General features: G+C 42.8%; 5 protein-coding genes across 5 annotated transcripts; 3 read left to right on the top strand and 2 right to left on the bottom strand.

Moving 5' to 3' along the window:
* The first annotated feature begins 487 nt into the window (after positions 1 to 487).
* On the top strand, positions 488 to 9,945 carry LOC306980827 (glycogen phosphorylase, muscle form-like). Its single transcript, XM_079580258.1, has 20 exons — positions 488 to 850; positions 2,507 to 2,608; positions 2,722 to 2,800; positions 2,888 to 2,991; positions 4,128 to 4,259; positions 4,329 to 4,440; positions 4,524 to 4,606; positions 4,764 to 4,907; positions 5,182 to 5,274; positions 5,404 to 5,550; positions 5,692 to 5,855; positions 5,932 to 6,046; positions 6,134 to 6,235; positions 6,308 to 6,455; positions 6,531 to 6,589; positions 7,028 to 7,169; positions 7,251 to 7,458; positions 8,518 to 8,652; positions 8,755 to 8,821; positions 8,973 to 9,945. Exons 1-20 carry the CDS (start codon positions 608 to 610, stop codon positions 9,120 to 9,122), a joined length of 2,529 nt encoding a protein of 842 aa, XP_079436384.1. The 5' UTR covers positions 488 to 607; the 3' UTR covers positions 9,123 to 9,945.
* Positions 9,946 to 11,394: 1,449 nt separating this feature from the next.
* On the top strand, positions 11,395 to 14,620 carry LOC306981138 (protein C-ets-1-like). Its single transcript, XM_079580693.1, has 8 exons — positions 11,395 to 11,629; positions 12,419 to 12,538; positions 12,615 to 12,818; positions 13,118 to 13,189; positions 13,310 to 13,480; positions 13,555 to 13,779; positions 13,896 to 14,014; positions 14,284 to 14,620. The coding sequence occupies exons 1-8, from the start codon at positions 11,593 to 11,595 to the stop codon at positions 14,494 to 14,496; spliced, it is 1,161 nt and encodes a 386-aa protein (XP_079436819.1). The 5' UTR covers positions 11,395 to 11,592; the 3' UTR covers positions 14,497 to 14,620.
* A 2,520-nt stretch (positions 14,621 to 17,140) lies between these two features.
* On the bottom strand, positions 17,141 to 18,497 carry LOC306980938 (bolA-like protein 2). The gene is made up of 3 exons (XM_079580481.1): positions 18,227 to 18,497; positions 17,515 to 17,612; positions 17,141 to 17,428 (listed from the first exon to the last, which is right to left on the bottom strand). The coding sequence occupies exons 1-3, from the start codon at positions 18,287 to 18,289 to the stop codon at positions 17,329 to 17,331; spliced, it is 261 nt and encodes an 86-aa protein (XP_079436607.1). The 5' UTR covers positions 18,290 to 18,497; the 3' UTR covers positions 17,141 to 17,328.
* A 333-nt stretch (positions 18,498 to 18,830) lies between these two features.
* Positions 18,831 to 21,514, top strand: slx1b (SLX1 homolog B, structure-specific endonuclease subunit). Its single transcript, XM_079580454.1, has 5 exons — positions 18,831 to 19,195; positions 19,260 to 19,311; positions 20,557 to 20,874; positions 21,032 to 21,247; positions 21,359 to 21,514. Exons 1-5 carry the CDS (start codon positions 19,023 to 19,025, stop codon positions 21,386 to 21,388), a joined length of 789 nt encoding a protein of 262 aa, XP_079436580.1. The 5' UTR covers positions 18,831 to 19,022; the 3' UTR covers positions 21,389 to 21,514.
* A 99-nt stretch (positions 21,515 to 21,613) lies between these two features.
* Positions 21,614 to 26,605, bottom strand: LOC306980890 (uncharacterized protein). The gene is made up of 7 exons (XM_079580428.1): positions 26,531 to 26,605; positions 25,732 to 25,850; positions 22,724 to 22,834; positions 22,579 to 22,632; positions 22,190 to 22,342; positions 21,847 to 21,969; positions 21,614 to 21,775 (listed from the first exon to the last, which is right to left on the bottom strand). The coding sequence occupies exons 1-7, from the start codon at positions 26,535 to 26,537 to the stop codon at positions 21,737 to 21,739; spliced, it is 606 nt and encodes a 201-aa protein (XP_079436554.1). The 5' UTR covers positions 26,538 to 26,605; the 3' UTR covers positions 21,614 to 21,736.
* Between the last annotated feature and the right edge of the window lie 36 nt (positions 26,606 to 26,641).

The raw sequence follows: 26,641 nt of genomic DNA, 5'->3' as shown, positions 1-26,641 counted from the left end.
GGACCTCAGTGAGGACCGCACCAGGGCAGAGTCTGGACAACGTGTTCTTACATCAGGGAATCTTTCCATATTTCTTGTGTCTTTTATACTAATGGGCTGTGGGTCTACAGAGTTCATTGGAGTTGCTTTTAGGCTACGATGTTGCTCATCACGATGTCTGTGAAGCAACATCCTAAATTGATGAAAGATCTATTGCGCTGAGGCTCAGGAACAGCCGCAGTCACGCCCCCCTCTCAGCGGAACATGCGGAACACGTATGTGACGGCACACAAGTACACGGTCAATTTGTTAAAAGCATCTATTTTGAAATCACCTATAACATGATAAACTACTCCTCAGCTTTTGTAAGTAACCGTGAATGGATGGAAAGTTGTATTTGGTTTCGGTGTGAACAGTAGTTACAAAAAGGAGCCTTCCAGATGCTTTTATTTTGACTTCGCACCGGAAGTGAGCAGTCCGACGCCCCGCTCTGGCTTGACCGGTGTGTGACATAAAAAGGAGGCAGGGACGGCCCATCCCACCGGCCGTGTGCACTCAGAGGGACTAGGGAAGAGGCTGCTCTGGCTCCAGGTGAAGTTACAGTAGTTTGTTTGGGGCGCGAAACGTCATGGCTAAGCCGCTCACCGACCACGACAAGAGGAAGCAGATATCCGTCCGCGGCCTGGCGGGGGTAGAGAATGTCGCGGACCTCAAAACTAACTTCAACCGACACCTCCATTTTACTCTCGTGAAGGACCGAAATGTCGCCACCAAAAGAGACTACTACTTCGCCCTGGCCAACACGGTGCGGGATCACCTGGTGGGCCGCTGGATCCGCACCCAGCAGCACTACTACGAGAAGGACCCCAAAGTAAGCCCTGCAGATGCCGCAGTCCAGGACATGCACGCACGCACACACGCACACGCACACGCACTGACACACATGCACTGACACAGCTGAGTGATGCAGGCTCACTTCACTGCAGGGTCACGGCTGTGGCTCGTGCGCGCGTGACATGACAGCCTCACTGTTTCGAGATATATCCTTTTATAGCAGTGGAGTGTGTCGTGGTGCTCCTCGCAGTGCAATGTGTGTGTGTGAACTTGAGGGATGAACTCAGACTCCGCTTCTGTACGTGCTACGAGCCGCCAGTGTTACGTAACCGTAGTACATCCGCATCTCTAACCTTGATCTTTCCCTGTGAATGGCGCACAGGCACTCATCATGCGCGTACATGGCCACAACCAAACCCTCCACATCATTCACACCTCTCCGCGGCGCTCTGAAGCTCAACTGGTTGTTAAGATGGTCAGACACGTTACGTAACAGAGTGGCCTACGTGCCCTGCATCTCTATCCCCCCCACTCCCCTCCCCTCCCACCCCCCACCCCCACGAGCCAGTGTGCGCGGAAAGTGCATCACAAAATGGCTTCATGGTTAAGCCACATTAAGCTACTTTCCCTGTCTGGATCTCACCGACTGTAAATCCTCAAGGCAGCGTGCGTGACTGTTTACCTGGTCAAATTTGAGGAGGAGGAGGTGGTGGAGGGAAAGACCAATAGCCTGTCATGTCTCGTGTTGCCAGGCAGAAATCCCTTCACACAAAATACTACTGTGTTGCAATTTGGGCCTGGCTGTTTCTCACCAGGCAAAAGTGATGGAACAACTCCTGGATTACCCAATTGTTGATCTGGTTGGCAGTGAAAAGGCATTTGTGATTGGCAGTGGCATACAGCTTAAAGACAAGACCGAACACGATTGTCTCCACTCTTCCTGTTTTGTGGGACAGTGTCGTCGTAGCATAGTTTTATTATAGCTTTCTGCTCTGTCTCTGCGTACACTGCATGCCCTTGGTTGCAATGTGAGCAGCACCAGAGGACACGTGCAGCTGTCCACGGTCATCCTCCTGAACTCTTGTGATAATCGATCAATGGGTGGCAATTTAGTTGATGCTAAAACTGAGAAATACAGCATTACATTTGGCTCCTTGCACATTGTAGTAGGTCAGATAACTGTAAATGGGACTAGCTGAAGCCAAAAGGAGCTCATGTAATATTGAGTGATGTATTTTGCAGAGAGTTGAGTGCGCTGGAAAATTCTGTGCATTTATTGATTTCTATCTTGTTACAACACTGTTTACTTTGTGGCATTCGTCCCCAAACACATTGTAACATACACACACACTATAAAATGACACGAAAACTATTAGTTGTATAAAAGAATGAAACAGAAGATGCACTTTGTAAGAGTTGGAGTGAGAGGCACTTAGAATAACGACGGAGGCAGCTGTTGTTCTTTCCACAGATATGTCACAGGCCCTCAAGTGGAGCGTGTTGTTTTATTATTAGCCTTGCCCCTTGAGAATCCGTGGAATGTTTCGACGATTAAAACAAAAAAAAAGTTAGTAAGCAGAGCATGTGTAGAGCATGAAGCTTGAGGGGATGAATAATTGAATGAGCCTATCGAGTGTCGCGTTACACCTCCATGTAAAAGCTATTGTAACTAACGGGATATTACTTTTTGCAGCGCGTCTATTACATCTCCCTGGAGTTCTACATGGGCCGCACTCTGCAGAACACTATGGTCAACCTGGCCCTGGAGAACGCATGCGATGAAGCCACCTACCAGGTACAGCAAAGGATGATGGTTAAAAGCAACAAGTGTCCCCACTGAATGCAGATGTTTTAGGGTTTTAGGTTTAGATTTTTTTTTACCAATGTGTTTGATGATCGTCTTCACAGCTCGGACTTGATATGGAGGAACTGCAGGACATTGAAGAAGATGCTGGACTCGGCAACGGGGGACTTGGCCGACTAGCAGGTGTGATGAGGCAAAGCTACCAACATTTTTCCTGAGCGCTTTTGCGGTTGTCCCGAGTTGTGAACCCTTTCTGATCTTTGCCTGCAGCTTGTTTCTTGGACTCCATGGCCACTTTGGGCCTGGCTGCCTACGGTTACGGCATCCGTTACGAGTTTGGGATCTTCAACCAGAAAATAGTGAATGGGTGGCAGGTACGTTCGCACTCACTCAAATCAGAGTGCTCGTCAACGTTAACTTTCACCTCTATTTGGAACTTAAATTGGCACAATACCAAGTTCATATCATAGGTTGAAGTACCCATTTCACTAGAACATAGTTAATACAATCCTTTTAGATTTTGTGCAGTTGTTTCCTTATCGGACAAAGGCGTAGGATATGACATAAGTAAACATTCAGTGTTGGCCTGGAGTGACCATACTGTGCATAAGGTTCATAAGGGAGAGTCCCAGTCCCTTATTTGGAATGTGAGCCTCTACTCCTTTCTGTATCACTTAAAGGCCTTGTGCCGGTTTTGTTGTTTACAAAGCAAGTAAATTAAATGGTTTGTTGTGTCCAAACTCATTCCTAACTTTCCTAACACATTACTAACTTCCAAATCCTTCACAGGGATACGTTTATAAACACTTCAGGATCCCAGTCTCTGAAATGCTAACAAACTAAGATAAGATAAGATAAACCTTTATTAATCTCACAAAGGAGAAATGCCTGCAAGTTACTGAAATTGATACAAATGCTCTATTTTATTATTTTTTTCATCTCCAAATTTCTGAGTTCACAATGTACTTAAGGAGGACAAAACAAATTTCATTCCACTAAAAACTATGAATTCAGTTCTGAATAGAGAATCATTCGAATAGGACAGTGATTATGGCTTTAATAGAACTATAATTAATGTCTCCAATATGATCCCATGAAGCTAAGGGATAAATAATTAGAAAGGTATTAAAACTTGTCCTACACATTTTCACAGCGTCTGAGCTATCTGTGACTGAAAAGAAAATTGCACGTCTCTTAGTTATAAATGGGACCCCACGCCATCACCAATATGCAGCATTATTGTCACTTTGTAATAATCTTGGGACGCATGTACAGAAAACAATGCAGGTCATATTGAGCTACAGGAAACATGATCTCCCACAGTAGAGGTCTGCTCGTTTTGGCAGCAAGACAATGGGCTGCCTGTTTACGTTATTTTTATATAATTCACGAAATGGGCTAAAACAACTCTAAGGCCTGTTACCTTGCATTCATTTGGTCAAAGTTTGTAATCCTACACTGTAAGGCCCGCTCATGCACAATGACCCGAGTGACCGGCGTGTTTTTGCAGGTGGAAGAGGCTGATGACTGGCTGCGTTACGGGAACCCCTGGGAGAAGGCTCGCCCTGAGTACATGCGGCCGGTCCACTTCTACGGCAGAGTGGAGCACACTGACGAGGGGGTCAAATGGGTGGACACACAGGTAGACCGACTTCAAAGTTAGCAAATGTTTTGAGCGCTTGTTATTCAAAGGATGGTGCTGTTTCTTCAGGTGGTGTTGGCGTTACCGTACGACACCCCAGTGCCTGGGTACAGGAACAACATTGTGAACACCATGAGACTGTGGTCTGCTAAAGCTCCTTGTGATTTCAACCTGAAAGACTGTAAGTGTAGCAGTCAGATCTTCTGGGATGGCGTTATAAATGAGTTGTTGAGGCCATACGTTTTTGTTTTTCTTTCTCCACAGTCAATGTTGGTGGCTACATCCAAGCCGTCCTTGACAGGAACCTGGCTGAGAACATCTCCAGAGTCCTCTATCCCAATGACAACGTAAGTATAACCTTGCCTTATACAGAGGCAAGTGCTAAATCCCGAACATGGGCGACAGTGTGTACATGTGTAACTCGTGGCCTTGTTTATGGTGGATGCCCCTATCCCGGAGAGGCCGACTCCTCATACAACTCAAACCCATGTTCCCTCCTTGCAGTTCTTTGAGGGGAAGGAGCTGCGACTGAAGCAGGAGTACTTTGTTGTAGCAGCCACGCTTCAGGACATCGTCCGCAGATTCAAGGCGTCCAAGTTTGGCTCCACTGAATTTGTGCGAATGGACCTGTCCACGCTGCCAGAAAAGGTTTGTGGAGTAATTACCATAAAGGGAGTTCCTGCGCATGATACATCTACTCAAATAACAAAGTTGGGACACAGCTGGTGGGGTTCCTCTGCTCCAGATTCCCACTTTGGTATATAAGGATTACGAAGAACATTATGAATTTCTATAAGTTTGCTTTGGGGTCAAACGTGAGAAAGCGCTCTTCTTACTTTGCAAATATTAGCTTTGTACATGTCTTGCAGTCCTGCTTGAGTAAGTCCTTTTCATCACTGCTCTTTCCTCATGTGCTGTTCAGGTTGCCATTCAGCTCAACGATACCCACCCGGCTCTGGCCATCCCTGAGATGATGAGGATCCTGGTCGACGTGGAGAAACTCCTTTGGGATCAGGTGAATTTCGATGCATTATTTGACCGATGCACAGCAGACAATAACACAGAAAGTGGGAGGTGATCTTATAAACATACCTGGGTATCTGCCAAAGTGATTGAGTTTGGTGCGATGCTTGTGTCATGTCAGGCCTGGGACATTGTGGTGCGTACCTGCGCCTACACCAACCACACTGTGCTGCCCGAGGCTCTGGAGAGATGGCCCGTGGACCTCTTCCACAACCTGCTCCCCCGCCACCTGGAAATCATCTATGAGATCAACAGAAGGCACCTCGAGGTACATGATGAGCTAAAGTTTGATGTCTTAGTATTTTTTGAATGGAATAACGTAGAACTTTATCATTTTTGCTGACAAGTTAGTGTTATTTTATCAAACTCATCCATACCTACTATCTTGTCCCCTTTTTTTTTTTTACAGCGTATTGGGAAGCTTTTCCCCGGAGACATGGACCGCCTCCGCAGGATGTCTCTGATCGAGGAAGGCGATGTCAAGAAGATCAACATGGCTCACCTTTGCATCGTCGGATCCCACGCCGTCAACGGAGTGGCCCGCATCCACTCCGAGATCATCAAAGACACTGTGTAAGCGCATGGTCGTATCCGGATTCTGGCGAGCTGTCGTCTTCTGCAGTTGTTTAACTTTTGTCCTCGCGTTCAGCTTTAAAGATTTCTACGAGGTGGACCCTGACAAGTTTCAGAACAAGACCAACGGCATCACCCCCCGGCGCTGGCTGGTCATGTGCAACCCTGGCCTGGCAGAGGTCATCGCTGAGGTGAAGTTAACAAAAGTCAACATACACTTTGCCATCGAGTCACAGCTCTGTCAAATAATGTTAATACTTTGTTTCCCTTCCCCCCAGAGGATTGGTGAAGATTACATCCGGGACATGGATCAACTGAAGCAACTTCTGAAGTTTGTGAACGATGATTCTTTCATCGCGGATGTTGCAAAAGTCAAACAAGTAGGTTTATCTCTTTGATTCTGGATGGAGGTTTGGAGTCACATTCTGGTTACCAACTATGCTGTCTTGCAGGAGAACAAGCTGAAGTTTGCTGCACATCTGGAAGAACACTACAAGGTCAAGATCAACCCGGACTCCATGTTTGACGTTCAGGTGAAGAGGATCCACGAATACAAGAGGCAGCTGCTCAACTGCCTGCACATCATTACCTTTTATAACCGTAAGATGAATACGAGTGTAATACCATGATCAAAATCAGAATGAGGTCAAATGGCTTAACTTTTTTTCCCACCAGGCATTCGGAAGGAGCCACAGAAAAAGTGGACCCCCAGAACGATCATGATTGGAGGAAAGGTAAATGCATCTGAAATCACTAAGACAGTCCTAGTCCTAAACTAAAGGCAGTACAGAACCACTGCTCTAATGTATTTTCTTCTTTCCGGTTTTAATAACCTCTTAACCCCCACCTGAACTGAGCACATTTTCTCTAGTTCGGATTTATCCAAAAGCTAAAAGCTTCTCGACAAGAGCCTATAGCCTATAGGCCAGTGTGACGCCTCATTTGAAAGCTAACACCTGCAAAACTGATCATAGCTTTTTTTAGAAGAAGTATTATCCATATATTAGTAATGTGTAATATGATTTTTTTTGTGCCACCTTGGCCTTGTTTAACATCCTACATTATTTACATCAGCCTTAGTTTAACATTCTTTTCCTCTTGAGTAGCATAGCCACTCCAGTCGTTTTTCACACTCGCTCAGCGTATTTGACACCTGCCCTGAATCCCTCCAGGCCGCTCCGGGATACCACACTGCCAAGATGATCATCAGACTCATCACTGCCATCGGAGACATCGTCAACAATGACCCCATCGTAGGAGATCGGCTAAAGGTCATCTTCCTGGAGAACTACCGCGTCACTCTGGCTGAAAAGAGTACGGTTAAGTTTTTTCTTTTCCAATGGTACATTTTGTACATCTTGCTACAGCGGTTATTGATTGTTTGTGTGTGCGCAGTCATCCCTGCATCAGACCTGTCTGAGCAGATCTCCACTGCCGGCACTGAGGCCTCGGGAACTGGGAACATGAAGTTTATGTTGAACGGAGCACTCACCATCGGCACCATGGACGGAGCCAACGTGGAGATGGCAGAGGAGGCCGGGGAGGAGAACCTCTTCATCTTTGGGATGAGGGTTCCTGATGTGGAGGCTATGGACAAGAAAGGGTGAGGGCTAAAGTATTTATACAGGACTTTATAGCTTCATGGAGTAAACTTAAAGTTTATATATAACAGGTTTTAATGCTTTTGAAAATATGACTTATTTAGGTGGATAACATCAGTGGCAAGTTCATCAGTTGCGTAATTTGAATTTTACTTCAGTGAAGCAGCAAGAAAAATTGGCCAGAAAAGTTATTTTTATTGGAATTTTTAAGCTGCTGACAGGAAGTGACATAAATAAAGGTAAAGCATAGCAGTTTAACTCATTTCCCATTGATTTAACATGGTTGGTACGGCAACAGTTTAAAATTGTTTATCTATTGGTGCGTTCATGTGATCCTTGGAAACTCGGGTGAACGACTTCCCCAGTTGGGGAATGCACGTGAACGCTCGCTCAACTGGGGAAAACGACTGGGGAACTCGGGTCAGGACGAGATTTTTATTTGATAAAATCCCTACTTTCCCACATAAAAAAACACAAACCAACTGGGGACAATGATGTCACATCTCGGGAAAACAAGCTCCCCCGGCCACATGACTGGATAGGAAGTGTCACTGACATGTCACTGCCTATCAGTGTCCTCAGTGTCCAATAAGGAAGTGAAACTATAAACATCACAAAAATGGCCAAACCTAAGAAAGCTGGTTACAATCATTTGCAAAATGTTATATAATATATATAATATAATCTTGTTAACTATGTTTTAGTAAAAACTGTGTCTAATGTGCCATACACTTTAATGAGGGTTGGAACTTTTCTTGAGACCTTTGCAAGAACATCTCTTGCTTGGAATAAGATTTTTGAATACAATATTATTCAAAGATCGTATTTTATAATCTTCATTGCTGAAATGCAATCGGTTTCAGCAAGAAGCATAGCAATATGAAAGTACAAAGTCCAAGACACTGGCCCATGAACTCTGCACTCCTAAAGATAAAAAATAACAATGCCTTAATGAACAGTCTGATACAATTGATTAGAGTTATGAACAATTATATTTTTAGACCTTGACCAACATCCCTAAAAAGAAGTTGAGTAAAAATGTGCTTCCTCTGTGTTGTCAGATATGATGCCCTGTCCTACTACAACCGCATCCCTGAGCTGAAACAGGCCATGGACCAGATCTCTGGAGGCTTCTTCAGCCCCAACCAGGCAGACCTCTTCAAAGACCTGGTCAACATGCTCATGCACCACGACAGGTGAGGCCTCGACCAGAGCATACGCAGTAGCTCCATCAAACACTGCACTCATCTTCTGAATGTTGGAGGATGTTACAATGTTTACTCTTGTGTCTTTTGCAGATTTAAGGTCTTTGCTGACTATGAGGACTACATCAAGTGCCAGGATAAAGTCAGTGCACTGTATAAGGTGGGTCTGATCATAGCACTTACCAGCTGAGTTAATAAGAACCATAAATTAGGTCAAAACATAAGCATTTCGGGCCAACCTGCCATTATTCTAAACTGTTACGATGTCACGTGAGCCGTCTATTAACTGCTGTGTCAATGTTTCCGAGCAGAACCCCAAAGAGTGGACCAAGAAGGTGATCCACAACATCGCCGGCAGCGGGAAATTCTCCAGCGACCGCACCATCTCGCAGTACGCCCGCGAGATCTGGGACATGGAGCCCAGCCTGGAGAAGATCGCTGCCCCGGACGACCCGCGCTAAACCGGGCCTGGTCCTTGCCTGGTCACCACGGCGATCGCGTAGCTGTTCTCACTGTACTGTACCGTAGCATTTCTATTAGTCATTATGTGGTGTCTGAAGACTATGTTGGTCCACACCGATGCATTTCATGTTAGAGATGTGATGACAGGCACAAAAACTGCTGTCTTAATCATTATAACGGCACTTTGTAACAAGGTGATAATCAAATATAGGCTTTAAAAATGTTAAAGAACACAAATAGTGATTAAGTGATTTTAGCTTTGTATTTTTAACAGTAGAAATGCATAGTTGTGGGCGTAGTCTCGGAAAGTGTAGTTGCTTTTCTTCATTGCATTTCGTCACTTTACCTGTACACCTTACGTCCACACTGGCCTTGGGGTTTAGCCTGGGTTCTTAACAGAGGGCGCCGTAAAACGTTACTTTCCGTAATTGTCTCTAACAAAGCCAACTCAAGTATCCCGACAGTGGTACTCTAAACCTCTCCGTACTGTTGAAACTCACGCTAAAACCCTCGTCTTCCCAGGCGTCAGAGCTGCACTGTGACCATACTTCCTCATTCTGTCCGCCTCTTTAATGTCCTCAGATCTGTCCATCGCTGAATGTAACCATACTGTGTGTGTATAGCATGCTGCCGTCACTCTGCTGTAACTGCTCCCCGAAGTGACTTGCGTTAGAGAGGACTAAGCTCTCTCTAAATAGGACTGAAATGATTGTGGTGTTGTTCCCGTGTAGAAAATACTGTACTAAAGATGCTGCGAGCTGCCACCTTTAGTCAGCGCATATACGTATTTAATAAAATGACACTCCATGAACAACTAAACAAGGTCTGTGTTTGGTATGTCAATGCTGTGGTGTTCAAATCGGACTCTGGTTTTACTGGAAATTGTGTGACTGAGCAAATGAGGAGACTTGTTGACATAAATGAAATGAAATCTGTGCTTGTGTCCTCATATGCAGCTAATGCTAACACAAGTTCAGTGGTGTTGAGCTTTATTTTTAACACAAGAGTGCATCCACAAACCTTTTAAAACACTTCTTTTTTTAACCTCTTGACCCTCACTGTAACCAAGTGCATTTTCTCCCTTTCGGCTTTACCCAAATTCAAAAGCTGCTTGATTGGAGATGTTACACTGGTCTATAGGATCAGGCTGTAATGCCTTATTTGAAAGCTAAGATCTACAAAACTGACCTAAATGGATATTTTTCCTCGTCGTGTTCTCACGTTTTGTTTGTTGTCTTTTTGTCCCCTTTTTGTCATGTTTTTTCCACATTTTCGTCTCGTTTTTGTCGCCATTTTGACACTTCTTTTTCAAGAAGTTTTTAGATTTGGGTGAAGCCAAACTGGAGAAACTTTGCTCGGTTCAGGTGGGGGCTAAGACTACATAGTTGCACTTTATCTCGCTCTTCCGGCCTGCAGAGGGCGCTAATGCACTGTGTCTTGATCATTTCTTTGTCAGTGTCACAGGTCAAGTTCACAACAACACTAAACTGAAACGGGAGATATCATTCAGGCTACAAGTGCATTTCTATTTATTATGTTGCAATGCTTTAATAATATAAAAAAAATAGCCTGCAGTTTACTTGACCTAACTGCAGGCAACTCTGGACCTGAGCACTAGATGAAGCAAAACTAACTAACAGAACAGCCACCTGTTTTGAGGTATAGTCTTATAAATAAGGGGCTAACAGGGCTGAAGAACTTATTGAAAATATATCCATTACACTTTATCTTAGGCAAATGGACCTGGTATTACACAAACAAGGGAAAGTCCCACATGCATTTGAATAGTTTTGAATACCAGGTGACTTGTAGGGCTTGGCTCCTAGGTATGAAGGTATGTAGGACACTATCTTAAAGCCACACCGTGCAACATTTGACCCAATAAATAGAATAAAATACAAGCATTTATTTTTATTACACACATTTTATTAAATAAACGTAAAATATGAACAAATAAACATGCGTCTTTGCTGTGAGCTGCTCGCCTCTCCTCAGACCTGACTAACTGTGTCAGTATTTGGGTAAATATGAGATTTAAACAGGTTAGGTCCTCATCCAAATCCATTCTTTGATTACCCACTACACAACCAGCTGGTCACTAGGAGCATATTTTGAATGGCTGGCAACAGTATAATCCAAAATGTTACGCAGTGTGCCTTTAAGCCCTGGATTTTTACTTGGGCTTTGTTTCCTATAATATAATGCTGCGTTTAATTTTGTTTGTACGAAAAAACCTCTAAAGTAACATTTCCTGAACATTCAGCATATATTCGGTGTGGAAACAGTTGCACGTCCCAGGTCCACTCCGGCTGTCTTTAATTGGTCCCACAGCAGTTGTCTGTCTTCTTTGGCCCTTGATTGATCCCGCCCACCTCCAGATGATTGACAAGTGTTCATCATGGTATCTCCCCTCCTCCCAATATTAGAAGCTGGGGCCTCCCCTGGACCCTGTCACTGTGGACCACCCTCATGCCCCTGGCGACCGGGATGGAGTGCCCTGTGTACGGTAAGAACCGCACTTCATCATCCCTTTGTTAGTCAACTTCAATAACATACTATTATTATTGTTATGATCCAATGTACATGTTTTTTTTACTTTTTATATGGAAAGGAATCAGAATCAGAATAGTTTTTATTTTACTAGAATTTTTTCTCGGTGAAGACATGCAGCATTAAGCATTAAAACATGTAACACAGAGTTTAGATAAAAAATAAGCTATATAACTTTAAATGGTAGGGCTATGGGGCATGCATAAAGAATATTAAAACAAATAAGATATAAAAAATAAGAAGTAAAATATGGTAAGATGACAACAATTGACATAGATCAACAGGTAGAAAACCCATTGCATAAAAAATATTTCCGTTATTCTACAGAGACTCAAATTTAAACATCTTTGGTAAATAGACTGTATTTTTTTTTTACTGCATCAGCTACTTATTAACAGGCAGTACTCCACAAACTCTGATGTAGAGTTTAATACTGCTGTATCTGCAATTATGTGATGTGGTCAGTGTGGTCACTTGTAAGAAAAATAATTAAATTCCAATATTCCACCATTTATTGTACTGTTTAAGATGGCATACTTTACCGCACTTGTTGCCGTATAAACTGTCATTTCAGTGTTGCTAAACCAAATTTAAAGTTTTACAACATAGACTTCATCCTGTACTCGGGCTTATTCCTGATTGTAAAAACTAAACGCTTGCACAGTGATTTCACAAATGGGTGAATGCTGGTGTTGATGGAGGTTTGAACTGGCTGCCTTTCATCTGCTCATGTGTCCACGTCCAGAGCTGGACCCCTTGGAGGTCCCACCCCTGACCCCCACCAGTAAAGAGGTCCTGAGCCGGGCGGTACGGGCCAGTTTTGACGGTTTTACCCAGGAACGGCTCAAGCTGCATCTCCCTCAAGGTACTGAAAGTGACCCTGATAATGTACATCCATATACACTCGATCAGAGGGATAACGCTACTACCCTGTCCCCCAGACCTCATGCAGTGGTCCCAGTGGGAGGTGAATCACTGGTTGGACTGGTGCCAGGCTGAATTCGCTCTGGAGTGTGTGGGGGCAGAGCTGAGGGCGCTGCAGGGGACGGAGCTGTGCGCCCTGGATCGGGACACGTTCCTCAGCCTCACGTTGGACTGCAGCACCGGGGAGATCCTGTGGGAGCACCTGGACTCCATGAGGAGGGGTGGGTCCCAATAGGTCAGGGATATCGGCGTCAAAAAAGTGTTTATTTCCCAGTTACGTGCCAGTTGCCTTGGGATTGTTTAGGTAGTCATGATCGGAGAGATTTAGCATTATAATATTTGCACGCTTTTGGAATTAAGTTAGAGGAATGTACTGTACTGTACTGTAATTTTGGCAATTTTAAGAATAGAATAGAATAGAAAAAAATGATTTACTCTAGTGAAATCCTTTTTTTCTTTGTTTCTTTTCACCTAAAGTGCATTTGAAATTAGACACTTTAACACTTTAACTTTTTTCCAGAGAATGAATACGACAGATCGTCATCATATCCCATCAGCACTGTTATATACTACCAGACCTCACCCAACAAAGGTAAGATGTTTGCCCTCTTAACCTCTCCGGTGACGGTGTAGATATTGATTGCAATACATTTGAGGCATGCTAGTAACAAACAATGTAATTTCTCGTGTATATTTTATATCCTGTTTTCAGATGACTACTGTGACTATGAGCATTCCCCCAAACAATACCATGTCCAATACTGCCCACTCGAGTGCACCGACCTGCACACGCTGGATTCTTCCAGTGTCGCCCCTCAGGAGGTGCAGCTGGTCAAGAGAGAGACCGTGACAGCCCAGCTACAAAACGTGGTCGAAATAACAGGTACGGCATGAGAAATTAAAGATTTAACCAATTGTGTTTTTATTACTGTGTCTCTTTTTCACTTGTCGTAATAGAGGTAGAGCCAGAAGGTGTTGCGCCGTGTGACGTGGAGGACATTGTCGGCCCCCTATCCTGGGCGGGCCCCCTGCACAGCGCCAAGGAACCGGTGGAGGAAGCAACCGCATTCGAGCAAATGTTTAACGTCCTGCGGCCCCACAGGAGCTTCAAGGAATACGTCGGCAGCAAGACGGAGCTGGGGAGAGCGGTCATCCCGGCGGCGATACTGGCGGGGTACACCGGTGAGTAATGCAGCATAGGAGAAGAGAGAGTTCAGCAGGTTCAGGAAGTGTTCATCGCAGCCCCCCACATTTGTTCCTACGCTGCTAAGAGAAGTTTGAAACCTTCTCTGCGACAGGGAGTGGTCCCATTCAGTTGTGGCAGTTCCTTCTGGAGCTTCTGACCGACCGCGCTTGTCAGTCGTGCATCAGCTGGACGGGAGACGGGTGGGAGTTCAAGCTGACCGACCCGGATGAGGTGAGTCTTGATATAAGTCTTGTATTATTGGGGTTTTGTCCAGTAACGTCCATTTCCATATAGAGCATTGAGCACTTATTAGTTATTAGGTTTCAGATTGTTTAGTTGCTTTTATGACATACAACCTGAAATGTTCTGCAGTGTGGTTTTAAGAAAGAGAGGGCCTCCATTTGCCTACAGCAGGCAGTTTATAAAGCAATTACTGTGATAGGAACTTGGAAAGAACACGGTTATGGTCCTTTGTGCAACCTGTCGCTGTGTTCCCCCAGGTCGCTCTGCTGTGGGGCCGCAGGAAAAACAAGCCAAAGATGAACTATGAAAAGCTAAGTCGGGGCCTGCGCTACTACTACGACAAGAACATCATCCGCAAAACCGCTGGCAAACGCTACGTCTACAGGTTCGTGTGCAACCTGCAGGGGCTGCTGGGATACCAGCCGGGGGAGCTGCACGCCATAATGGACATCAGCTCCAAGAGTCGCTGAAGGCAAAGCCATGTCTGCTCAGATATATGTTGTAACTGTTGATGTGGGATTATTTGTTATGTGTCTTTTGGTAACTTTGATAACTACACACTGTTCAAAGCATTAGAAGTATTGAAAAACTAATTTATAAGACATTCAATCATAAACACAAACATCGCTCAGCAGGTGTACCCCAAACCCTTCTCCTAACCTTTAATAGTGTGTAGTTATTGTGACAGCGCGTCTTATTTGTTGCAGACAGAATGTGGTTATTTTTATATGGTCAGCAGTTACTTTTATAAACAATGTCCAATGAAGAAAATCTGGATGGCAGGCCAAACCAGTATTGTCAGTGCAGTCTTGAGATGGATATTTTAATCATCTTTTTGAAGAATCAGTGCTTCGAAAAGTCGTTTTTATCCCATCATTCTTGCTAAATATTCTTTTTAAGTATTAGCACTGGTGCGTGAGTAAAATGTGGAATTGTTTTTTGTACTTTACACTAAGATGTTTATTTTTCGGATTTTTAATTGTCTGTAGAATTTGCACATTATTTTGTGTTGTGTCTGCCTGGTATTGAAATATACTGATCGCGTTGCTCGTTCGCCATGAGGCTGTCTGACCCTATTTACGGACGCATTTCACATGGATGATCTTCCCTTTCAGCTGTGACACATCCTTGTGAGCGGCGAGGTGGTCTGTTGCGGGTAATGGAACCCTAATTGATGTGTGCACTCTCAGTCATCCAGCTTTTCTGCTTGAGTGATGCTGAAGAAGGCCAGCACTCCTAAATATGGGTCCCCTACAGAGACACAGAATTTAACATCATTGATATTGCGCCACGAGGGGAGAGGAGTCAGCTGGTCAAAAGTGCTAATTTTAGTCTGTTCTCATACTGTGCTCATTGATGCCATGGTGAATTTAATGAACACAGACCAGACAATGCCGTATGTTGGGTTCAAATCACATTCACATTTTGAAGAGCTCAGAGAATACTACTTAAGAAGACAGGCCAAGATTCTATGGTAGAATTTGCTTTTAACTATCCAAAAATGCTGATGTGGCTAATGATATCTTTTCTATCAGCACAAATGAACAGAGCTGAAATATTTATCTCATTTTTGTATAAAAAAGTGGAGAAATTATTCATTGACACAGGTGCTGTTTCAATTACAGATGAACCCCACCCCTAGCAAAATACAATAAAGCTCAGTCTAAGCCCATAAAGTTATATCTAAGGCCCTGTCCCTCATCTGAATCATGACATTAAATCCTCAAATCTCATGAATGCATCCTATTCATGACTGTTTCTTGCTCTGGTTGTCTGTCGTTGAACAAAGCCAGCATTTCGGATCTGCACTTGGTCATGAACCCCCCCCGACCCCCCCCTTATTTCACATGTGTTCATATCAGCCCCCTCAGTGGCTCATCCATTAGAGCTCCATAGAGGTTAAGTGGTGGAAGTAATCCCCACTCTGAACCTGTTACACGTCCACTGACCATGCGATCCCTGATTCTTGTCACCCTTCTGACAGTTTGTTTAGCCGTACATAAATGAGGACATGTAAATTCAGTTCAATTTTCCCTTATGTAAAGAACAACTAAAAAAATGCTTGCACAGTTTCGTCTCATTTGGTCAGCTGCTCTTCTGTGAGACGCTGCAAAACGAAAGTCACAAGGATCTACAGCAGAGCTCAGCGCTTTTACTGTCTGTTTGGCAATTCCCATCTGGTCTTACAACAATTCCACATTTTTTGGTTTCGTAGGCTTGTCATTTACACTATTGACCTTTGGTGTGGCTAATAAGAAGCTGAAAACTGTAAGCTTTGATTTATAGCGATGTTTGTTTTCAAAATTCCTGTCAATAAAAGCTTTTTAATTGACCTGTCAGATGTATGCACTGTTGCATAGTTAATGCTCAAAGACATGATGACATGGAAACATAAGAGTAGATGTTTTGATGCCGCATAACTTGGGGAATTTACAGTCTTCTAGTCATTTTAGACTCAAACTCATTTAATTAGATACATCTTTAGTTATGCAGTACTAAAAGGCACAATATCTGTTTTTTTTCTTCTAGTAATGGAGCAAAATGTGTCTTGTCCATATTGCATTTGTATCAATGTCATGAACTTGCCAAAGCAGTCTGCTAGCGTTCTGTGTGAAAGTGATCCTGCAAGTCACTAATCCAAATAATTACACAAGTAAAAAAAGGAATTGAGCAGAAAAGTCTGATTTCAGTTTTCGTAGCAGCTTAAAAATCCAGAAAATAATTGATAAGGGTTTTTTTTGAGAATGGATGATTCAGCTTGTCCAACTAACCAAAACCCCCAAACCATAAAAATGTCCAAAACACACCGTTGGATGGGAATTACAAGTAGCAGCATTAAAAAGGAGCCGCAAGTTCAGTGAGCAATGAGCACGGCTGAGGTGTGTCACTCCGAGAATAATCCACAAGATGGAAGGCTCTTAATGGACACTTTCTTTTAGCAACAGCAAATTTGGCATGTACACTTGAGAAAGCATACGCTGTACATTTGGTTTGTGCACCGCTGAAATAAACAAGCTTTAGTCGCAAGGAAATGATAACTGTTTCGTTAAAAGGGCATAATGAAAGGCTCCTGGTAAACACTATAACAAACAATGCATAAAAACAGGGCCCAGACGTTTATTGACTTAATTTATTCCTGCATATGGAAATCTTATTTGTATAACACTTTTCACTGATAATAGTCATCCAACATGCTTCACTGCGGACAGTTACTCATGGCAGAACAATAAGTGTATCTGCCACATTAATGAGTGAGTGGAGACATGAGCGATCATTAAAACAACTTCTAAGACCTGAACTTGTCATTGCGATTTCTGTTTTTCCCACTGCTCCGGCGTCAGGGTCTTCTGTTCAAATGCATGGATCTCTTTCAGTTCCTCTGCCAGGCATGTGTTGACCATCCTACAAAACAACATACAGCTTGAATTGATCTCAGCGTTATGATATGAGACATATTAATTATAATACTTATGCATGTACAAGTTTACCTGTGTCTCTGTAACAGTGGCTTGCCCTCAAACTGGGATGACACGACCAGGACTTTGTAGCTGGCAGCACATCTGTTCGGAGACGTGTCTTCTACATCCTGGGAAAAAAGGGAGAAAAATGTTATAAATACAAGTATTCACTTACCTATCAATGACTTTTTCCCTCAAGTCACAGACATGTGAACACTAACTAATTTATACTGAAATAGTGTGTGAAATGTATTTGGGTGCTTACAGGCAAGTGCATACAAAATAATTAATTTTGGCTGAATTGTACTATATTTATAGTAAAGCCACACCGTGAAACATTTTACCCAATAAATAAAATATACGCATTTATTTTATTACACACATTATTGTTGACATATAAGTTTAAAATATGAACAAATAAACATGTGACTTTGCTGTGAGCGAGTGACTAACTTAACTGGGAGTGGGTATGTGGGTAAATATGAGATTTAAATGGGTAAGGTCCTCATCCAAATCCATTCTTTGATTACCCACAAAAAAAGCAAAAATAGCATTTTCTGTCTAGCTAGTAATAGGAGCATGTTTTGTATGGCTAGCAATTAAAATCCAAAATGTTACACAGTGTGGCTTTAAATAAAATCAAGTGTTGCAGGCTCAGTGTAGAAACTATCAATGTGCTTATATTTAGAAACAGTAACGTTAGATGTAAAATGAAAAAGCCAGGGCTCAACAACAAACCTACCACGTGCACTGCCGCTAGCTCCTTCGTGAGTTTGTCCCGAATGTGTTCCGATGTAATAGCCATTTCTTACAGTGTTTTCAAACACGGGCAGTCTATCACTAAAATATAAATGTATTACAGGACTGATGTCTTTTTCACGCAGCTCTCATGGTAAGTGGAACCCGGAAGTGTAATGGTTCAACATTTCGAAAACGTAGTTTATTTATTTACTGAATCGACTGTGTTTTCAAAAAGTAATGCGCATATGTAAAATGTAATGTAAATGGTCGCATTTATCCTTTTTCCCCCTTTTTAACCATAACGTAACGAAAGAGCCAAACATGTGACACGTGACTTTATGTGACCAATCACAGGAAGAGGAAAGCACGTTTTGAAGGAGAGAAGCATACGGATAGATGCCTTGAAAGAAAATCCATTTTATTATTGTAAACACTAAAATCAATGAAATATTAACATTGAAAATATGCATATTTATTGCTTTTAATGCCCAAAAGATAAAAGATAACATTAATGTTTATTTTCACAAAATGAAGGAAGAAAATCAACTTGAAAAAGTACTATGTTTCAGGCAAAGAATGAGACAACTAAAACGGCTTTGTTTACATCCTGTCCATCTCGCTCTAATGCTAACGATGCTAACTTTGTATTGATCTAAAATATCTCTCGCTACAAACATGTTTCCTTCACAATGTACGAGTAGTATATTGGTTGATTTGTTTTCCAATAGTTGGAGGAAAACGGGATTTTGTTGACTAAGAATGGTTTCCAGTATACAAATACATGATCGTAGTTAAGAATGGTAGTTGAAGTAGAGAGCTTCTATGGTGTGTACATGCTGTACTGCACAAACCCTAAATTCAAAGGGCGAATCTACATCGGCTTTACGGTGAACCCTGAGAGGAGAATCGGGCAGCACAACGCAGGCAGGCACCGAGGGGGCGCCAAGAGGACCAGTGGGAGAGGGCCATGGTAAGGATGAAGCCTCCTTTGTTCCTTTGCTAAGTTTCTTTGTAATAACCTGCTTTGTTTATAGGGAAATGGTTCTGATCATTCACGGCTTCCCCTCTGATATTGCTGCATTGAGAGTAAGTATCACTAATGTAATTTGGAATCAAAACATTTGCATGCATGAATTATTGTAGATGTGTAAACATGATTTCAGAAATCTAAGTTACCTATGTAACTATAGTTCTACGAAATGTGCGCGCCGCCCTTAGGCTGTGCTATTGCATATCTCTCGGAAGCGCCAGCTACTCGCCCTGAGAGGATCAAAGAACTGACCGCTCCAATCATACTTGGGGTCCACTCACCCCCTGACCCCTATAAAAGGGGGACTCTCCCTTCAATCGTCTCTTTTGAACTCAGCCATGGAAGAGAGGTCGTGCCTGTTAGGCCCGTAGCTAAGGGCGGCGCACACATTTAGAGAGAGTAGAACTATAGTTACATAGGTAACTTAGATTTCTACTTCAATTGTGTGCTTGCCCTTAGGCTGCGCCATTACATAAAGCAACGCGCAGCCGTGGCCGACCAATGTACTCCCAGAAGGCATGGTCTTGCATGATTGGAGCGGGCCCGGGGCAGCTGTATGCATCCTAGGGAGCAGCCCAGCACTCCCTAGGTAGCAGGGGCTCACGGGCAGGGTGAGGTGCAGCCAATAGCCGTTAACAACGCCAGAACGCCTCACCCCGGAAAAAGACAATCGGGGAACACCTGCACTAGCCGCCTCTCCCAAGAGCGCTAGTGCAGACTCACCCCTGATAACGAGGGTGTCCGAAGCCGCCTCTCCAAAAAGGTCGGCCACTGGTCCGAATCCAAGTGCAAACCCAGATAGACCAATTCCTGGGTCGGAGGCAGTCGACTTTTCTCCCGATTGACAACCAGCCAGCAAGGAGTGCGGTGCGTCATCTTCTATCTTCAATCCAATTCAGAGCAAAGCTGATAGAAAAATTAGACGATTGAAGGGAGAGTCCCCCTTTTATAGGGGTCAGGGGGTGAGTGGACCCCAAGTATGATTGGAGCGGTCAGTTCTTTGATCTTCTCAGGACGGGAAGCTGGCGCTTCCAAGAGATATGCAATAGCGCAGCCTAAGGGCAAGCACACAATTGAAGTAGAACATGTTGGTAATAGTTACAAACAAATGAGCAATAATTAAAATAATACATATATTTGAGTGATACATATTTTCTTTTTCAATAAATTGTTTAACAAGCCTCGACTGCTAAGTTAACTTCTATTCTGATTTTACTTTATTTTTTTGTTTTGAAGTATTGAAGCCTGTGTGTACAAATATGAATTTACTTCCTTAAACATAACTTGTCATGTTATGTTAGTTTGAGTGGGCTTGGCAGCATCCCCATTCATCCAAGCGGCTGACTCATGTCACCCGGCGCTCACGGAAAGAGTCAAGTCTACAGTTCCACTGGCGAGTGGTGTCCAACATGCTGCGGGTGTCTCCGTGGAACCGCCTGCCCTTGACCGCCCGCTGGCTCAAACAGGAGTACAGGATGGACTTTGAGCCTAGCCTGCAGCCTCCTCTGCACATCCCTATTGCTTTTGGCTGTGTGCGGGCCAAGAAGACACCTGCACTGCCTTGTGGAGAGGAGCAGGAGGAGCTGTCCTGGTGCTGTCTCTGTGGACGGACTGTCAAGGTAAACATCTTTGTTGCTCATAGACGGTATCATTTTCATGCTTTTGTCTGATTGTTTATGTAAGTACTATGTATTATTATTACTATAACACAACATTCATTATTCCGGATTGTGTGTAAAAAGATATATTTTTAACTAATTTCATGTCATTCCTCAGGAATCTGAGAAGCTGAGCTGTTTTCACCTATCTTGTAGAATGAATTGTCACATGAGCTGCTTGGCCAAACGCTTTCTGAGGTCCGAACCGACTCAGCTGCTGCCAGTGGAGGGGCAATGTCCTGAGTGCCACCGCACAGTGCTGTGGGGGAGCCTCATCCGCCACAAACATGGCTGCTTCGGAGACCTTGAGGAAACTGCTGCCCCTTCATCACAGGTACTGCCTCTGTACCTGATATGCCATCAAAAAGACTGAACAATACAGCAGTGAGTCGCAGTTGGAATAATGCTTATTTGTTTCTGTTGTTTGGCCCGTGTTCTTTCACAGAGCCACTGGGCAGATGAGCTGCAGATATAATGAAGAGGAGAATCATGAACTGACCACTTCTGAATCTGAATGAATCATGAAATGTAACTGCTTCATGTAAATATCAAACTTTTAACTATATATTTTTAGATGAATAAAACATTGCATCTAATGTGTGCAACAATAATTATCTGTTTTGTTTACGTTAACACATGTCTTCATAGAATAAATGCTTGATTTTTAAAAAATGTTATATTTATTTGTAAAAGAAAATACAGTGCAAACAACTGTTATGAGGGTGTAGTATATTGCCAGCTGTCATAACATGCTGTTAGTACTAACAGACACGTCATAATAATAAATAATACATCACAGTAGCTGATTTTGTTGTATCCCTTTTCATTGTGGTGCTGGCTGAGCTTGTATTGTTATCACCGGCTAAAGGCAAAACAAAGTATCCGTAAGTTAGTGAGTGATTTAGCTTTTGGTTTAAAACTGCATCTACATACCACTTTTGGAGCAGGAGCACAGCAGTGGGCCACCTTCGCGGCATAGACCACCAGAGTGACAGAAATGCCAAACTGAGCCACATGAATGAGTGTTAACTCAGCAAACAGATGGGTATGAGCAGCCTATTGAGAGAGGAGGTGGGACAACCGTCAGTGTCAAGCAGTGAACACCTATACCAAGCTTTCTGTTCAAAATTAGGAGCGTCTTTGTAAAGACAGGAAGTGTATAGTCTTCCGGCCAGGTTAGTGTTATGCTCTATGTGCAGTAGCCTTAACCACTAGACTGCATTTTAACGTACAGTAATAGGTTAGATAAAATAAATAAATGTATGTGTGTGCAAACCTCAGCATTGTGGCAGATCTGTTTCATTTGGCCTTCATGATAATAGCAGTCATTGCCCATGGCCCAATATAAGGTCATATTAATCAGAGTGATGATCAGGTTGAAGAGGGAGACGACACCAGCGACAACCTCCATGCCCAGGCAAGCCCTGAGCTACACACACAAAACAGCAGACGTTTATACAGTAACACATTGTACACTAAAGTACACTTTTTACTTTTGTTTGTAATCAATGAGTACTAGAAGCTTATATACGTATATACATTTTTACATGTCATAACCATTTGAATCTTACACAGTTGCTATACATTCAGAGGAGAAATAAGAAGATTGTTGGTCTACTCTCTAAATGTTTAGATATGAAATTTACTGATGAAATATTGTCATACCGTGGGCAGATGGAGGTTTGTTGCTCCTATGGCTAAACCTCCTGCAATAAAGATCTGCAAAGTGAACATCCATTACACTGTAGCATGTCATAAACGATATCAGATATTTTTGCAAAGAGAAGTTATAGAGTGTACAGCAGCTTACCAACAGGGATGAAATTAAGGACGGTATTTCCAAACCACTTCTGATCAAATCAGTGGCAGATAACAAGCCGGCACAGCTTATGTAAAAGAGGTTCAGGCATATTTGGGTGATCTGGACAGTGACATAGAAATAACACTTCAGAAAAATCGAAAGAGGAAAGTGGGACGTAAAACATAATATGAAGGAGCCCACCCCCAGGGCTTTGGGCTCTCCCTCCAAGAATTTGAACTTCCTCTGCTCATTCCTCTGGAAGGACACAACCACCAGAGGACTGGATGGAGATCCTTGATCTGCAGCCTCTAAAAATACATAATTACATTTTCTATGACTATATACCTTGGACACAATTTGACCAATAAACTCATTCCGCAGTCCTCAAATGATGCCTCATGCATGCCTAGTAGCCTACACTTCACTTTAGACTCAGTTCCTTCTTCACCTTTATACAATTGTGAATTACATGTGTGGACCACTTCGCATTGCTTCACACAAATAAAGATCAAGATTTAACATTGACCATGGCAGTACAGACAATACGCGTTTCACTTAGATCTGTTTGTTGTTGTTTTTGCTCCCCCAAGCACCCCCCACCACAAACCCATTTATAACTGCGTGTTTCTGTACCCGCCATAGCCATGCTGCCCGTGCGCGCTGTGCGTCGCTGAACCAACGCCTTCGATGCGCGTTAATAAGTTACTTCCACTCCGCCTATCCGATATCTTCACTTTTTCGGCTCCAGCCCCATGTCCTGCCCATAGATAAACATACAAGTCCTGCCCTGCGCTGTACTCACACTTCCTCTCAAGGAGTCAGCTGATTGCAGGGAAAACACGCCATTGGCTGCTGTGCTGAGATGATTGTGGGATCACTCCATATAATACCACAAGTTCACCGATTGAGTACTTGGAAAAGAGGAGCTTACATCATTTAGCCTACAACATACTTTTATTCCAAAAAGTAATCTTACAAAATGAAAACAAACATGTATTTATAAACCAAAAAAACAATAAATCATCATCATTCATCATGAACCAGAACTACAAGCGCAAGTCTAAACAATGGCTGGAGAGTGAGGTAAAGTGAGCCTCTTTTTGCTTTGGTGGTTTGTGTAAAAACAATGTCATGTAAATACAAAATGTAACTAATTACATACGTTTGATTTCAGGATGTTTTGTGTTTAAAAACTCCTCTGATTTAAAGGTGAAATTTACACTTAAAGCATAACTAAGTAACTTGTTTACGTTAATAAATCCTTTTCGTAGTTCCTCTGGGGGTAATACAAGTGTTAATGGGATGATTGTGAGGGTCTTTCATCTCCCCCTGGTGTCTCTGGCCAGAAAACCACAATTGCAACTTGGCTGCCACCGGACCGGAGCCACCAATACACACTAATGGAATCGCGAAGAAGAAGCTAAAATATTTTTCCAAGGATAGTTGGTAAATGGTGGACATTCATCATCCAATCAGAGACGTATTAAGATTAGGCACCAGCCCACTATCCTTAAGGTTAGTGGCCAGGGCAGGGTCAGGGTTAAGCTGATTGGTCGATATGACGTTTCACTCATGACTTGTGACTGGTTGATCTACCAACTATCCTAGGAAAAATATTGTCGCTAATGGGCAAAGCTAACTGTGGGCTAGCGCCACTAAAAACAGTATTTACAGCCAGCTTTGAGTGAAAAAATTGATTTCCATTGTGTAATTGGATGTACAATATCGCTCTCTCCCTTCATTTCTGTCAGCGTAGTATTATAAAATATATATGTATAAAATGAATAGCCTAAGTAAAAAAAATCGCAACTTGCTATGACACCTGCAGTTGCGCTTATGGCCTCTAGGGGCAAGAGTTACTTAGTGCTGCTTGAAATGGATAAAATCTCATATGAGTTTTGTTATTAATCACTGTATCACTATGCTTTTTTGTTTGCACTGCACTTTTCTATTGGAATAAATGTTGAAAAACTAAATAAAGGGAATTTGAATAATAATGATAACAATATATATGTATTTATATAGGCCTATACATTTATTTTATGCAACTTTGATTGTGCAACTTTGTCCCTAAAGTGCAAAATTTAAGTGCAAAAAGTTTGTTTTTCTAAGTACCCGGAAGTTGACATTCAGCATGAGTGTTACCAATTGCACTTTCATGAGTCCAAGTTATTTGAAAAAACTGTCGTTGGCAGATGGAGATTTTTTGCTGCTATGGCCAAACCTCCCGCAACAACAATCTGCAAAGTGAACATCCATTACACTATAGCATAACCTGGTCATAAACGATACCACCCAAACAATTTTATCATTCAACATTTTACCATGTTTTTTTATTGGCCTTAACGTGCAAACATTCACAGGACAGGGAGGAATAAGTGAGTACACCTCCTGGCTAAGGATCTTCCAAGAGCTAATTCGACAAGTTTATGCAGACATTTAGAGTCAGGTGTGAGCCAACCTGAAGTCCAAATCACTGAGCGCAGAATACTCGATGAGTGTCGGCTGAAGACTCTTAACGTCTCTTTTGACCGCTCTACAATACGTAAAACATTGAACAGAAATGGGGTTCATGCGAGAATGCTACGGAGGAAGCCATTGCTGTCTCTTGGCATGGATTTAGGGACCAATCACAGAACGGGGAGGGACGGCAAAACAATTTACATGTGATGGCCAATAAAAAGATGACAACATGTTATTGTTTGGGTAGAAGCTTCCTCATTCTTGTAATTTTAATAAAGATCAGCCACATTTTATGACCAATTTAGGCAGAAATGTAAGAAATTCAAACTTTTTCCTCCCATTGTACTTTTGCAAATGGAAGCTGGAGAACTACAGCATACCTGCATTGATGAAATAAAGAAGGTTACTTCCATTTCATAACCACCCATCAGATCAGAGGCGATTAATGATGCTATACAGCTCATGTGGAAGACGCTGATGCATATTTGAGTGATCTGGACAATGGCAGATAAATCACAGAGATCAGATGTATAACAGAACATGAAGAAGCACACCCCGAGCACTTTGGGCTCCCCGTCCAGGAATTTGAACTTCCTCTGCTCATTCTTCTGGAAGGACACAGACAGCAGAGGACTGGGTGAAGATCCTTCGCCCGCTTTCACAAGTGCAGCCTCTAGGAAAAAAAAACATTACATATGTACTTTCAAGATTTGCTTTGAAAAATAACGGCTGGGCCAAAAGATCCTGTGTGTAAGGGCAAGCGCAGTACAAATTGGGTCAGGAGTTTTTAACCTTTTACCCCCCGCCTTAACAAGCACATTTTCTCCAGTTCAGCCTTACCCAAATCTAAAAGCTTTTCAACTGGAGTTTACAGCCTCTTGGTCCAAGTAACGCCTCATTTGAAAGCTAAGACCGACAAAACTGATTGTGAGTTTTTGTTGCGTTGTCGCCGCTTTTTTGTCAAATTCCTGTCTTGTTTTTTTTGGTCATGTTTTGCTGCTTTCTTCATCGCTTCATTGGCACATTTTTGTTGCTCTTTTGTTGCTTTTTTTGTTAAATTTTCATCCTTGTTTCCGTCGTTATTTTGACGCTTTGTTCAATAAGCTTTTCGATTTGGGCAATGCCAAACTGGAGAAAAGGTGCTCGGTTATCTCTATTATTTACCCCTATTCAGTTTTATTCATATTTTACATAATTGCAAGCTTTATCCATCCGTCCATCTTCTTCCCAGACACGACCAAACCATGAAGGTGCATCGGCCTGTTCACAGGTCGCCATACGCAGCCAGTCCGGTTTCCCAAAAACAAAACAAGCTTCACCACAAACCCATACATAATAACTGCAGTTCTTTACCTGCCATGTTCCCCGTGTGCGCTGCGCTGTGGTTAGACCTAAATCACTGAATCTACACTCAGTAGTGTTTCAACACTTTCTCACTTCACTTTTTTATCTCGTGCCCCTGTC

Source organism: Gobius niger (genome assembly GCF_951799975.1).
Source record: "Gobius niger genome assembly, chromosome: 21".
Taxonomy (NCBI): domain Eukaryota; kingdom Metazoa; phylum Chordata; class Actinopteri; order Gobiiformes; family Gobiidae; genus Gobius; species Gobius niger.
This window is presented reverse-complemented; position numbering and strand designations above follow the sequence as displayed.

Bases quoted from the DNA above. Each gene is read 5' to 3' on its own strand.
- LOC306981138 (XM_079580693.1), top strand. From the start codon at position 11,593: ATGCCCCTGGCGACCGGGATGGAGTGCCCTGTGTACG. The intron at 12,819-13,117 runs GTGGGTCCCAAT...ACTTTTTTCCAG, and splicing joins CCTGGACTCCATGAGGAGGG to AGAATGAATACGACAGATCG. The intron at 13,190-13,309 runs GTAAGATGTTTG...TCCTGTTTTCAG, and splicing joins CCAGACCTCACCCAACAAAG to ATGACTACTGTGACTATGAG.
- LOC306980938 (XM_079580481.1), bottom strand. From the start codon at position 18,289: ATGGCTATTACATCGGAACACATTCGGGACAAACTCACGAAGGAGCTA. The intron at 17,613-18,226 runs GTAGGTTTGTTG...CTTTTTTCCCAG, and splicing joins AGCTAGCGGCAGTGCACGTG to GATGTAGAAGACACGTCTCC. The intron at 17,429-17,514 runs GTAAACTTGTAC...GTTGTTTTGTAG, and splicing joins CCACTGTTACAGAGACACAG to GATGGTCAACACATGCCTGG.
- LOC306980827 (XM_079580258.1), top strand. From the start codon at position 608: ATGGCTAAGCCGCTCACCGACCACGACAAGAGGAAGCAGATATCCGTC. The intron at 5,856-5,931 runs GTAAGCGCATGG...CCTCGCGTTCAG, and splicing joins GAGATCATCAAAGACACTGT to CTTTAAAGATTTCTACGAGG. The intron at 8,822-8,972 runs GTGGGTCTGATC...GTTTCCGAGCAG, and splicing joins AAGTCAGTGCACTGTATAAG to AACCCCAAAGAGTGGACCAA.
- slx1b (XM_079580454.1), top strand. From the start codon at position 19,023: ATGGTAGTTGAAGTAGAGAGCTTCTATGGTGTGTACATGCTGTACTGC. The intron at 19,312-20,556 runs GTAAGTATCACT...ATGTTATGTTAG, and splicing joins CTGATATTGCTGCATTGAGA to TTTGAGTGGGCTTGGCAGCA. The intron at 20,875-21,031 runs GTAAACATCTTT...GTCATTCCTCAG, and splicing joins TCTGTGGACGGACTGTCAAG to GAATCTGAGAAGCTGAGCTG.
- LOC306980890 (XM_079580428.1), bottom strand. The intron at 21,970-22,189 runs GTTTGCACACAC...CTCTCTCAATAG, and splicing joins AGATCTGCCACAATGCTGAG to GCTGCTCATACCCATCTGTT. The intron at 21,776-21,846 runs GTATGTAGATGC...TTTTGCCTTTAG, and splicing joins GTGCTCCTGCTCCAAAAGTG to CCGGTGATAACAATACAAGC.